At 37.3% G+C, this 13,913-nt stretch overlaps 1 protein-coding gene across 1 annotated transcript; it reads right to left on the reverse strand.

Moving 5' to 3' along the window:
* Window positions 1-3,992: 3,992 nt before the first annotated feature.
* gpr157 (G protein-coupled receptor 157) lies at window positions 3,993-8,181 on the reverse strand. The gene is made up of 4 exons (XM_060894603.1): window positions 7,536-8,181; window positions 5,926-6,139; window positions 5,134-5,328; window positions 3,993-4,929 (listed from the first exon to the last, which is right to left on the reverse strand). Exons 1-4 carry the CDS (start codon window positions 7,913-7,915, stop codon window positions 4,705-4,707), a joined length of 1,014 nt encoding a protein of 337 aa, XP_060750586.1. The 5' UTR covers window positions 7,916-8,181; the 3' UTR covers window positions 3,993-4,704.
* Between the last annotated feature and the right edge of the window lie 5,732 nt (window positions 8,182-13,913).

Here is a 13,913-nt window from a genome sequence, read left to right on the forward strand (position 1 = left end):
GACAGTCTAGGCCAAGGTCAATAGCTCATTGTTAACTGTACAGCATTGTAGCAAACAAAGTGGAGGCTGATGGGTGAAAAATTATAAAGTTGAATATATGGTGTACACATAGTACATGATGATGAGTGTAAAACAGGGAATTCAGATAAATACTTATTCATCAATTCATCTTGGTGAAGTAGGCTCCAGATTCGGAGATTCTGTAGAAACTAGAGATGGCTCTGAAACCTACTGGGCACAAGGTACGAATGCACACTTACTTGTAGTGCTGAGTCTTTTTTAAACCAATTTGCTATATTAACCTTGATAATAAGAATAATTTATAATCAGTTGTAATCACTAATAATCAGTTTACAGATGATGCCTTGATGCATTACATTTGTTGCCTTTTATATTGATAAACCAATCTAATCACTGCACCCCTATAATCTATAATGAATGGTGAATTAGGCTCCAGACATTCGAATGCACATCCACAAAATATGATGATGGGTTGCCAAACCACCTGCGGGCATATAAACCTAACAAGAGAACATGTAACACCCCACACAAACAATAACCTTTTTCTGATCCATATCCACTCCTTGATGGCTTATGATATACCTCAGGAATGGTGTTGTGGTGCAGTGGAATAAACAATTTTCAGCCTTCACAAATAGATGGTGCTAAAGGAGAGGGAGAAAAGCCTTTAGGACATGGTTTATGTGCTGTTCTCTTGTCATTGAATATATCAGTATATCATCTATATTTACAAAGATGTATTGATTGAGGGAAGGTATCACTTTGATAAAAGATTGAAAGACCACTGGTGCATTAGGTAGTTTATAAGGCATAAAAAGATATTTATAGTGCCCCCTAATGGTAGGAAAAGCTGGTGCTTTATTGTGACAGAATATATCTATACAGAGTCTCAGCCTACCATCTTGGAAGTGGAAGGGTGTATAAAGGCAACAGCTAGGGGTTCCTTGATATTTCTTCCATAGATTGAATTTCTAGGATGGACAGTGGGTAAGCATGGCACTTGGAGGGTGAGGCATTTGGTAACGGGTCTATGATGCAGTCCCAAAGAAAGTGCAATAGTAGCTTGGTGGCTTGTTCTTTGCTAAACACTTTAATCAGATTGTGATACTCTGTGGGGATATTAACAGGTTCTTAGGTGTTGGGGCTCTCTATTGTCATTGTCCAAAAGGGTTGCTGTATAGCCCTCCTAAAATGGTGTCCCTCACAGTGGAGAACCAGTGGATGAGTTCCTTTAACAGAAGTTTTACAGAGAGGAGAAGACAAATAGGGTAATTATCTCAGTGTGGAACCATTCCACTCAAATTTCCAGAGGGACTGTCTGGTGGGTAATGCCATCCCTGATAGTCTGATTGTTTACCACAGCGATTCTATGGGCAGAAATTACTGAGCTCCTGCACCAGTTGGTGGTGGATAAGATTAATAGTGGAACTCAAATCTATGAGCTCGACTATCTGGTGGGTCTGGACGGCTGGTAAACAGAAAGATGAAAAAGATGAGTGGGCCTTTCCCCAAATGGCTTTGTTAGGGCAGGTAGCACAGTGATGACCTGGTTGTCCACAATACAGGCACAAACCCTGGTGATCTATCGCTGTCGCTCCTCTGCTGAAACCAAAGTCATTCTCGGATATTTGTGGGCTCTCTCTGTAGGTGGGTTCATGGATGGATGGTTGCGTTGGAGATTGTCTAGCCAAATGGCAAGACTGATGAACTGATATAGTGTAAGGGCATTGTGCCTGCATGAGTACATGCCACTCTAAGTGGCCAGTTTCCTAAATTGGATGGTGTATTCTGCTACTGTGTTGATCCCTTGACATAGCTGTAACAAATGTACAGAAATGTCCTTCTTCCCACAGGGTATTAGAAGACCTCCCGAATCTGCTGAGTGAAATAGGCAAAGGAACTCTTGATTTGGGAGTTGTTATCTCATACAGCTGATGAACATTCTAGAGCTTTCGCATTAGCAGAGACATAACAAAGGCACACAGAGTTGTTTCATTTGAAAATGCCTCGGGTTGATGGGTGAAATAAATACTGCATTGAAATAGAATCTCTTTATATATTTCTGCAGAGTCATCAAACTTGGGGAGTGCCATCTTGACTGATTCGGCTTGCATAAATGGGAGTCCTTGAATGGCGATCAGTAATTGCCCATTTGTAGCCTGGAGCGAGGTGATTTGCTGTTGGTAAGATGCCAGCATTTCTCCTTGCTACAAGCATCAGTAGCTGTGGAAACTCTGCTGGATCCACGTCAGGCATTCTGTAATGTAGAAACCAGAGCAGAGGAAGTAGAATCCATACTGTATGTGGCTTTTTATTTAAACACCGAAACATACAATCCAGAATTGTGAGGCAACATAAACGAACAGTAATCAGGCAGAGTTCAATAAAAAGTGAAGCAATCCACAGAACAAACAAATCCATGACACAGAATCTAAATAGCACAAAAACCAACAAACAGAAAACTAGGTCAAACACAGAAATCATACACCATGGCAATGAGAATGGCCCGGTATATGCAGAGGACTGACAATGCTTCGCAGTGAACAATACCGTGAGCATGGTATACTATAAATGCCTATGGATGCAGAAGTGAACAGATTGGAAGTGCTAGTACTTGGGTGATGGTTCCCTCTGGTTGTGAGAAGGGGAACATGTGATGCCTGATGTAGCCCCTAAGCAAACAAGCAGGAAATTAATCCTCTGCATCAAAAACTTCTAACATGGATAACATAAATGGAATTAAACTTCCTCTCCACAGACATCACCATCATATTCCATGAACAACAGTACTATTAAGGGGTATCTATAATGGGATTATTGTAATTAAAGGAGCTATTTGGATTTCCATGCCATTGTAAATTTAAAGCTGGCAAATCATGTGTTTTAACACCCCTGTAAATTATTTAAACAATTTTAGGCCTGTAGGGATCTGTGAATTCTAGCCATGTTATTTAACTAGTCATTTGAATTAATTGGCTTTAATCCAAATCTCAGTCATTCTAAAACTGGCAGATCTATAATTAATGTAAACATGGATCAAAGTCCAAATCAGCTACTGTATAACAACTGTACGGAGAGCTCAGCGGTGAAATGGTACACCATACAACACAAACTCAAAGAAAGCTCTGTGTAAAACACAAATACAACACCAACACAAGATCTGAGCAACTGAAGCTTCAAGTAATGGGTTTCCATGGCAGAGCAGCTGCACACAAGTTTAAGATCATTATATGCAATGCCATGCACGGAACTCCAGAGCAGTGGAAACGTGTTCTCTGGAGTCTGGCGGTTTTATGAACAAATCTGTTCTTGGTGGATGCCAGAAAGTTTCCTACCAGACTGCACAAAGAAAAATAGCAAAGTTCGATAACAGTCTGTGGTTTCAGCTCAGCACCTTATTTCCAGTGAAGAGTAATGATAATGCTACAGCATAAAAAGACATTTTAGACAATTGGATGCTGCCAGCTTTGTGGACCCAGTATGGTGAAGGCCCATGCTCCAGCATGCTTGTGGCCCTGAGCTCTATGGAGAATTTGTGGATTGACAAGTAGTCTGGAGGAACTCCAGTGGTCTATACAGTGCCCTGACCTCACCCCCACTGAACACCTCTGAGAAGAGTAGAAGAGATGCAGATGTAATATGTTGTTAGTACTGAGCAATCATTAGAGTTACTTAGCATTAGCTGCTGCCTTCAGAGTAGTGAGTCAGTAAATGTCCTAATCAGCTCCAGCATGGCCTACAGTCACATACGCCATTAAAATGTGTCAAATAGACAATTCTCCTTGTCTGCTCTTTCTCTAGCTCCAAGAAGGGAATGTTAAAAGTGACTTAAGTATTTCTGATTGGATGGATATGTTGAGATTTTGAGTGACTTGTTTAACTCTATAGAGGAATTGTGGATCATTATGTTTGAATGTGTTTGCCATCATATAAACAAAGATAACACAATGAAACAGTCACACAAGCTGAAATGACTCTTGGTCAATGTAACTTTACTAAAAAAACAAAAAACAAAAACAGTAAAAACATCAATAAAGTGTACTATGCCACAAATTTCCATTTTTCAAATAATATATATACAGACTATTGGATCTGGAGAGTGTGGAGTAATTATTTTCCAGGTATCCTGTAATTTTCACTAGACCAGATTACACCCTAACAGTCAGTCTGGTTACAGGTAAATAATGGCATGCTACATATCCAACCTGTTTAAAACAGAATTTCAAATGCATTGTTAATCCATTTCAAGGCACTCTGTGCTGTAAGATGTGTTTAGTCAGAAAACGACTTGAGGTATTCAAATAGTATGTTCACAGTACGTGCAGGGTTTTGGTCACGTAACTAAATGACCTCTAAATCCTCACATCCCTGAGCTCATGATTAAGTGTGGGAAAAAATTACTAAAGTGCCAGCATATAACACAGCACTGCTACACTGTGAACATAAAGCACACTTGGACTCTAGGGACTGTAGCATGTGCCTGAGGTCTTCTTTAATCCTTCAATGCACTCTGTGTAATCAGAAAGTGGAGTTTTGAACGCTCACACGCATCCACTTTCTCCTCTGTGCAGAAAGCATGGCAGTCACTTTACAGTTCATCAAGTTTTGCAGCAGATCTGCTTGGCTGAGTGTGGTGCTCTAGATTAAGTGCTGAAGGTCAACAAGCAAGCAGGGTTTTACTTACTATTCCTCATCCTCACTTTCATCAACCCCCATGTGGGAGACGCTGGGCCTGTCTGTGTGAGAATACGAGTGTGTGTGTGCTCTGTGGTGGGACGGAATATCCGAGTTGCTCTGTGTGTCATGGCTTCGACAGCAGAGCCGAGCCCACAGTCTTGCCCGCACCGGTCGAGTGCACAGAACGAACATGATGCAGTTTGCTGCTCCTTGAAAGGTGTTCCCGATTCCCTGCACAAAAAAAAAAACAGCAGAACAACTTGAATTTAAGCAAACTCTCATGTTTTATTCCTTCTTTTTATAATGCAAAGAGAAACTGATGCTTAAATACAGGTAGGTTTCAACTTTCAAAATCAGAAACCGTGTTAGAAATGCATGTCTCCCCTCCCTCCTTTTTCTTTTTAATTAAATGGAGATGATTTGCTTCATGCTTACATGTAAGGTGACCAGCACAGGGTTTTTTCTGGCAGGAGAGTCAGTGAGCAGCAGCACAAAGCGAACAGTGCTCCATATGCGCAGTGTGATGAAGATGATTGGGATGAGTGTGAGCTTTCTGTCTGCCATTGCAGGAACTGAGTGAGAAAGTTGGTTACAGGCCAATATGGGCCGGTACTCTGAGAGGGCTGCATGCTGGATAGAAAAGTTTAAGATGCTTATTACTACAGACAAGAATCATCAAATGGGACTAACTTTCACACTTCCAACTGATGATTCTTGTCAGTAGTAAGCAACTTTAGAAAGCATTTGTCTTTTATCTTAAAGCCAATGTCATACGGATTTATTATCAGCTGTAATAAAATAACACACCAAATTACCAGAACATTAAAATGAAAATGAATACCAATTCCAGGCCACTATATGATGAGAGCATAAAGCTGGATTTAGCACTGGGTAACTGTGGTTTATGATGTGGCATAATACATAAAATGGGGTGAATTATGAAGCTTTTGTCCAGATATGACAATCTAAAAAAAAAACTCCATTCATCCAATAAAGGAAAAAATACAAGCAGCAGATTAAACAGATTAAACCTTAATGTGTTATGCTCACTTTTTCTAGGCACAAGCACAACATAAGAATAAGAATAGAATAAACCAAAGACAACTGTACAATATATAATTAGAAACCCTCACTAGTTCCACATCTATACTGAAAGCACAAGACCAGACAGTTTCACATTGTGATATATCGATAATGAAAGTTAAAGAACAGACACCATCGGCTTACCGCTTTGTGGATGTGTCTCTTGATGAGGATATAAAGCACAGGCAGTATCACATAGGCAAGTAGTTCCCATATCTTTCCAGTCAGTAGCATCCATAACACATGATCGTTTTCCTTGATGCTGATCCAGCACCATCCGACAGACACCTCGGACGCATCGTAGCCGATCTTCTGCAGAGACACGGCTGCCACTGTGATGGCCAGGGGAACGCCCCAACTATAACAGACAGAATTCTAGTTAAACACACAACAGTGAATTATACACTATTTGACAAATGGTGGTAGCATTTACTGATTTATGACCTGCAGCTAAAATGCTTCACACAGTCGGTTACTCTTATTGCATTGAACCATGTTAAATAATTTATTGTGAACCTGTTGTGTACAGATTTCTGTCTTGTTGGTTTTATAACTTACAGTATATCCACCAAGAACAATGACTAGTGGATTTTAAATAAAGAAAGATTTACATAAATAACATTTCAGTTGAAATATAGCCACAAGTGGTGATTCACATACTATTCAATTGTTGTAGTTTGTGCAAAATACCTGCTGATGCCCATTTTTAAATAACACAGTCATCATTAAAAGTCCATTTACAAAGATGCAAAACATACAAATTTAAAAGGAACTGAAATTTAATTAGCTTTATACAACACCAGTCAAAGTTTTAACATTAAATGTGACCGAACATATTTTGAATGGTTGTAAGAATATTTTGGCTGATGAACCTGTAGAAGCAAGATTAGAACATGGTGGAAATTTTTCTACTTCCTGTAGAAATACATACAGAAAGCTTCACATCATCAATGATTAACATTACCGTCACTGTTGTCAGAGATGCTGTTACAGAAAACGAATCAACAATCAACAAGTGAATCAAATAGGATTCACTTCATTTTTGTTGAAGTTCCATTCTGACCACAGAAAGCAAAAAGAGGATGTAAAAGTTAGAAGCTCAATGAAACCACCAGCCGATCTCTTTCACAATGTATAGTAGACAATGTTTTGAATCTTTGCTACAAAAATGTATGAGGAGATTGACAGAAATGAGAGAAATAAATAATCTATATATCTATATTTATATTCATTCAATGACCAGTTTGTTAGGCACACCTTGTTGCACTCCTAGAAAGTGTACCAAACTGTACCAGTCATTGTTGCTTAATCTTTTTCCTTTATCTTTTACCTAGAAGGGTGTGTGTACCTTTAAAACTCTGCAAGCTAATTACAGGTCGATTATTACATTATACCAACATTTACATCTGAAAGATAAATATTAAAAGGTGCAAATGATAAGGGACTAATCTCAGGGACAAGGAAAGGTACAGATTAGTAGGCCTACCTTTTTTTTAACCCCCTGAGTGTGTGCACAGTGCATTATGTACAGTATGTCATGTTGTGCTACAATGATGCACATCGAGGATAAAATGTATTGTGTAAATATATTTAATGTAAACAGAAAGAGAGGAACCCATTGTAACCACAGGTCAGCAAAATGATGATGATGATAATAATAATAATAATAATAATAATAATAATAATAATAATGATGATGATGATGATAACAACAACAACAACAACATGAACCCTGTATAGCACCCAGGTTATACCTGATGAGATGAAAATATAAGACCAAACTGTCGGCTAGTCTCTGACTGGACTTCACGATGAATATGTACAGGTACACAGCAATGGCCACGGTCCAGAAGAAGGAGCTGGTGTTGGAGAAAGTGGAAAAGGCTCCTTGCGTCACGCAGTCCCAAGTGTTCGCTTTAAAAACTTTATAAACTCCGTACGAGTAAGAGACGGCTGAGACTAAATCAGCTACCGAGAGGAAGACTAACAGCTGTCTCGGTGTGGTTCTTAAATCGGGCCACAGCCCGTACGTGCTAATAACCAGCACAGAGCCCAAGACCGAGAGCGCACAAGACAACAATATTACAACCTGCTCATACACAGCCACGTCCTCCTGCTCCCACCACACCGCCATGACTTCCTCAAACAACTCCTGAGAGGCCAGAAGACCGGATTAGGGCTGGATTTCATGCGTAAAATCTGTCAGGAAAGTCAGTCTGGCGTCTCCATTTCACTTGGTTTCGTCCACGCGTCGCGTTTTTTACCTACAGTAAGTTTTAAATTCCTGTCTAACTACAAAATATCCCTTTTTATTTTTTAGACACACGAACAAATCTGTTCAGTAAAGTTTCGTCATTTCAAAGGAAAAACATGGAAGTGTGTCAGAGAGAGAGAGAGAGAGAGAGAGAGAGCTTCACTTGGTGTCACTTTAACTCCTCCCAGAGAAAGTCAAGCTGAACTCAAACAAATAAACAAATTTTTTTTATTACTAATTACCATACTAATTAGCATATTATTACCATATTAACATAAAATTTACCAACAGAATTCTAAATGATGTTTATACTTTTTTATTTCAGATGATTTATAGTTCTTTATTCGTATTTCTCGCAGATTAATATATTGTACGCAGACTATACGATTAGAAAACGATAATAAACAATAAATGAGTGTCTGTGTTATAATAATAATATATTTATTAGTTGTTATTATGTAAATTGAATGGTCTTTTAACGTGTGGTTATACAGAGTGGCCACTAGATGGCGTCATAAACCACGAGGCAAAAAACAGCAGCTCTTCACTGTGCCCTTGTGAAATTATACACAGTCATTGAAGGAGGCCAAAAAAAGCATATTTTATTATTGATTCATTCGTTGTTTTTTTTAATAATAATATAATGATATAATATATTTTCTTTAATAATGTAAGCATCACCTGTATTTTTACAGGCAGACAGTGATATGTTTGTGGCTTTCAATCCTGAAGCACTAAACTATATAAGGCTTTTCATCTATTACAATTCTGTGAATAGTATCAGAATAATAATAATCAAAAGATAAGTTGTACTTTTCAGTGTAGCATGTTTGTACCTGTATATTTCACATAAGTGAATATAGTGTATGTTTACAACGCATAGGAAACTATTTAGAAAATTATTAGGACAATTGGGCATTCAATTGGACATTATTTTAATAATTATCATAATAATTGTAATTTATTTTATATGATTTAGTGTTTTTTATTAATATGATGAGCACATATAGTATAGTGTATATATAGTATAGTATAGTAAATATATCCAGTATTTATGGATAAGTGCAAATGCTGAAACATATAAAAAGAAACCCAAGAGAGAAGAGTGAGAGAGGAATGCAGACAGTATATAATAGTAAATATTGATCCTTTCTGTGCTATTTTCTAGACAGGCTATGTTATAGAAAGAAAGTATCCAATATCTCTTTATATCAGTATCGGTAGAAGCCTGGCATCATCAGTCTTGATGTGGACTTTTCACAGTGTCTTGCTTTTTATGACCTTTTGTGTGGTTTATACACCTTTACTTTTCTCTTTTACTGTACTTTACACTTAAGAAGAATTGTATTTTTTAATTTTTGTTATTTAAATCTCCTTTGCATATCTTTTCAATGATCTTGTCTCACTGTAGGCTGCAGCAGTTCTACTTTATGAATTAATATGACATGACCTCACTTTATTGTTTTATTAACATAAATAAATGATACATTCTACTCAAGTGGATCAGCCAGATACTGCTTTTAGCAATATTAACTGTTCATAAAGCATAAAATAAAATCTTTCCAGGCTTACTGAATTTGGATATATACAGGTACAAAATGTCTTTTGATATCAGAAAACTTTTTCTCGCCATATACTCGGATAGTGAGCTGGTTTCCAGTGGCCCGATCACTGAGTTTGCAGTATTGCTGATACGTTGAAAGGAAAATCTCCCCCTCCTCATTTAGTTAACTACAGGGCGATGCAGAGGCTCGCTTCCTGAAGAGCTGCAGTGTTTCATCCTGCTATACTCTGCAGCAAATGCATCATCTCATCTCAGAGAAAAGCAGGAGCAAGCAAGCAGGAGAGAGAGAGAGAGCGAGAGCGAGAGAGAGAGAGAGAGAGAGATCAATTCTTTTCCTAAAGATGAGCCAACACATGTTAGGCCGGTTTGCTGTACATTTTTTCTCTGTGTGGGTGTCATGCAGTGGCTCATTGTCATTCTCTATAGCTGTACATAGCTGCAGGAAGTAGCTTCGTATTTTGCTTGTGAATTCTACACCAGAAATATCCACATCAGACCTTTTTCTACATTGGCCTGAGAAGCAACGGTCTCTATGTCTTAACCTTTTATACTCTACCAAACTGTGTCTTGCATAATTGTGTGTTTCCACAAAAAGAAGTCAAAATAGTCTAATTATAATGTTTTATAGGTTCCTCAAGCTGAGCCTTGTTTTGTCCTCTCATTCTGGTGCAGATTTTCTACTAGGAGCATGCTGCATAACACAGTATGTACTATATAGTAAATTGGATATTCTTTAATACTATATTAAAGAAATATATTTTTTATGTTATACACACCTCTTAAATCTACCTGGAATTAATTAAACAATACTGAATTAGTAGCCTATAATATCAAGAATCAAGACTCAAGAGGTTTATTTGGTGCATAGGAATTATTGTGCAAAGCTCTTAAAGTCATCAGAAGAGATGAAACGACATAACAAATAGTAATAATAAATAATAGAAAAAAGAGAGGTGTAAGTCTGTACATGCAATCAAGTATAATAAAATACACAATAAAATAAAAATGCAATTAAATGAAATACAATATGATGTAAACTATGGAGGAATATTGCACATTATGCAGTTCTATCTCACTGTATCATCAGATGGTAAGTAGTGTGAGGAAGAAAAAAACAAGAGGTATAACAGATAATTATGTACATATGCACAACTTTAGAATTATAAATTAGATAGAAAACAGATGTATAAAGTCTGTAAATCAAGAGGGTTTTGTCTTAGTGAGCAAACTAATATATTTCATTGTAGATAATTCATAAAATCAAATCAAATAAAAAAAGGGATATATTTACAGTGATTACATTGGGATTGGTTAGTTAGGGGAATTCTAAAGTTTACACTGTGTGTAATCTGTACAATATATGCTGTATATGCCACTGTAGGTTTTATATTTATAATGATTATACTTATCATCTGTGGATATTATTTTATTGTAAAAAATGTATATTGTTTTATGACATTATTTTATTGTATGTACTTAAAAGGAATGATACAGGAAAATGTCAGACATAAGGTACAAATGTCAACCACAAAAGCAACCATAAATGGCTTATAAATGTGAATATGTATTTAATATAGAACTCATTTTATATAGTATGTTACTATGAAATCTGATCACAAGCTTGTGCATATTCTGTATTACAGAGAACAATTCTGTAGATTAGTGTTTTTAGTTCCATATTAATTTGATTTGTGTGGCATTAACACCTTACTGTCAGTTTCTAAATAAACGATTCCACCTTTAGTGAAAGTCTTTTTAAACGATTGATATGATTTACTGATTTAAATATAGAAGAATTCAGTCATCTTTGACACAGATTTGAATGAGAGCTTCCTTTATTTCAAGTACAGGCACATCAGCACCATAAAATAATTTTACCACCAAAAGCCCCTTCTGACTCACAGCCAAGTGATTCTTCTCATGCTTGCACAACCTGCTGTTCACAAGAACCTTAAACAAACAGCTGAACACAATCAGAAAAAACACACACATCAATGACCATGTTCATAGCTTATATTTAATAATTGAATTTCATGAAACCAAGTTTCTTTTTACTGTGTGAGGAAAAAGTTTAGATGGTGTCTGTATAATTTGTATTGAGATTCAAATGTGACTTTTCATATTTTCAATGTGCAATGACTTCTTTTTTAAGTCGATGACAGATGAGTTTATTTTCATTTCGGCTGGTGGTTTCCTACATTACTCATAATGCCACACCAGTGGGATTCAACACTTGCTTTATCTTTACCTATTGCTACCAGAACTCCATTAATATGAAAAGCTATCTCAGCTGTGCATAATCATTACTAAAAAAATGGTGAGAGAAAAGAAACTCTAACTCATTTCAGAAGGTTTCTGTCTATGAAAGCTGTGGAAATGTGACATCTCTGAACAGGCTTTGTATTCATACAACTGATCTGGCAGTGTGATCATCTTAACCGTAATTCAGCATCTTCCTGTTTATTTAAGACTGCAGAAATGGTGATTGGTCAGCAGAAGCTCTTAGTTGTGAAGCTGCAAGACATCAGGGTGAAGACAAATAGTACATGTTCCAGAAACACCTCTCAGATAAATGTTTCCTTTACATCAGACGCAGTACTACACAACATCCGAGCAGTTCTTTCCCCAAAGGTCTTGAATCTTCGATAAACATCTAAGCACCACTGACCTTCCATTTACTCTGTAGTTTTGTATGCAGACTTTTGTATTTGTAGTGTGTTTATTATATTTTATAAATTTCCGGTTTAAATCTTGTTTCTTTGTATATGTCCTTGTGCAGATCTGCCAAGATAGTTTTCTGTCATACCTGTGCATCCTCACGTTTTAGATCGCCGCTAAACTAGCTCACCTACTGAATATCATTATAAATGTGCTAGTACAGGCCCATGGCTATAAATAATCTGGCATAAATCAACACAAGAATTGTTACACACATCACAAATATTTCAGTATATTTATTGAGTTTCAGTGTGTTTTATATATATATGTGTATATATATATATATATATCATGTAATCTGCTAAAACTGACTTTGGAACAGTGTTAACATCTTGGTAAAAAAAGCTCTCTGGTACAGCCAAATTACTGAGACATTGTTGAGGAGCCTCAATTTGCATCAAGGTGGTGCACTTAAAGGCAGGGTCTCCGATTTTTGAGAAATGCTTCAGAAAACTGAGTCTAAACAAACTAACTAAACAAAATCAAAACAAACGTGTAGCCAATGAGCAGAAAGGGGCGGGGCTTGTCAATATGCGGCGGAGAGTGTTCAGTGTGCATGTGTGACATTAGCAGAAAGCTGTTTTAGCATTGACATTGCCGCATATTCACAGATTCGTGTTTCCCGAGTCAATAACTCCTGAGCTAAACGCTTTAACTGCACAAATAACACCTCTTTTCTATCGTAGTAATGTAGAGAGGCAGCTACAACCGAGTTTTGTGTAGTAACAACGTTTAGCTCAGGAGTTATTGACTCGGGAAATTCAGCTTTACTTAAGACGCCGAGGCGCTTTTTTCCTTCTCGATAGGTGAGTAACGTTGGTTTTGCTTTGTTTCACAAAACTAATATATGCCGTCCTTTGCATGATTATGCTTGTGTGTCATTTTTGCTTGTTTGTTTATCTGCAGTCGTATTGTTATTCCCTTCAGCTATGATAAAGAAACATTTCTTACCATTAGTTGCCTGGGTTACGTATGTATGTGTGGGTGGAGCTATCAATACAGGTGTTTGACCCATTTGGGTTAGGGGTGCGTTTGTTTTGGTGATTTCAAATGTCGACATTGGCTTTCAAAAATCGGAGACCCTGCCTTTAATGCCATCACAGATAAAAGCAGAGAAGTTCTGGATAGCAAATACCTTATTAAGACCGAAGCATTGACAATCTGCAAAACAACTGCACATGTTCATCAGGCCCGCGTCAAACACACAAACAAACAAGCACAAAGCAATCAATCAATCAATCAATCGATCAATCAATCTGCTGTTCATGGCAACAGCTGACTGAGCATGTTTCATCCTATTTTATTACAAGAGACATTTGCGGAAACAAGAGAACAGTAAAAACTATTACATACAGAATGAAACAACACAAATACAGAAGAAATGAGAAATGCAAATATTAAGAAACAGATCACTATTACACAGAGGCTGACGGTATAAAATGGAGTTCCTTCAATCTCTAGGTCAAAGTTTTGAAGCTGCGTCTGGACAGGCTTCGCATGGTGACGAGTTTCTGCGGCAGTATACTTGCTGATTGCTTCGTTCTCACTCCTCACAACAACCAGCTAAGACACTGCCAGAGAAACACTCACAGTAGC

Source organism: Tachysurus vachellii, chromosome 19, assembly GCF_030014155.1.
Source record: "Tachysurus vachellii isolate PV-2020 chromosome 19, HZAU_Pvac_v1, whole genome shotgun sequence".
NCBI lineage: Eukaryota > Metazoa > Chordata > Actinopteri > Siluriformes > Bagridae > Tachysurus > Tachysurus vachellii.

Coding starts and splice junctions, on each gene's coding strand:
- gpr157 (XM_060894603.1), bottom strand. CDS start 7,915: ATGGCGGTGTGGTGGGAGCAGGAGGACGTGGCTGTGTATGAGCAGGTT. Junction 6,140..7,535: donor TTATATTTTCATCTCATCAG/GTATAACCTGGG, acceptor TGTCTGTTATAG/TTGGGGCGTTCCCCTGGCCA. Junction 5,329..5,925: donor AGAGACACATCCACAAAGCG/GTAAGCCGATGG, acceptor TTTTCTATCCAG/CATGCAGCCCTCTCAGAGTA.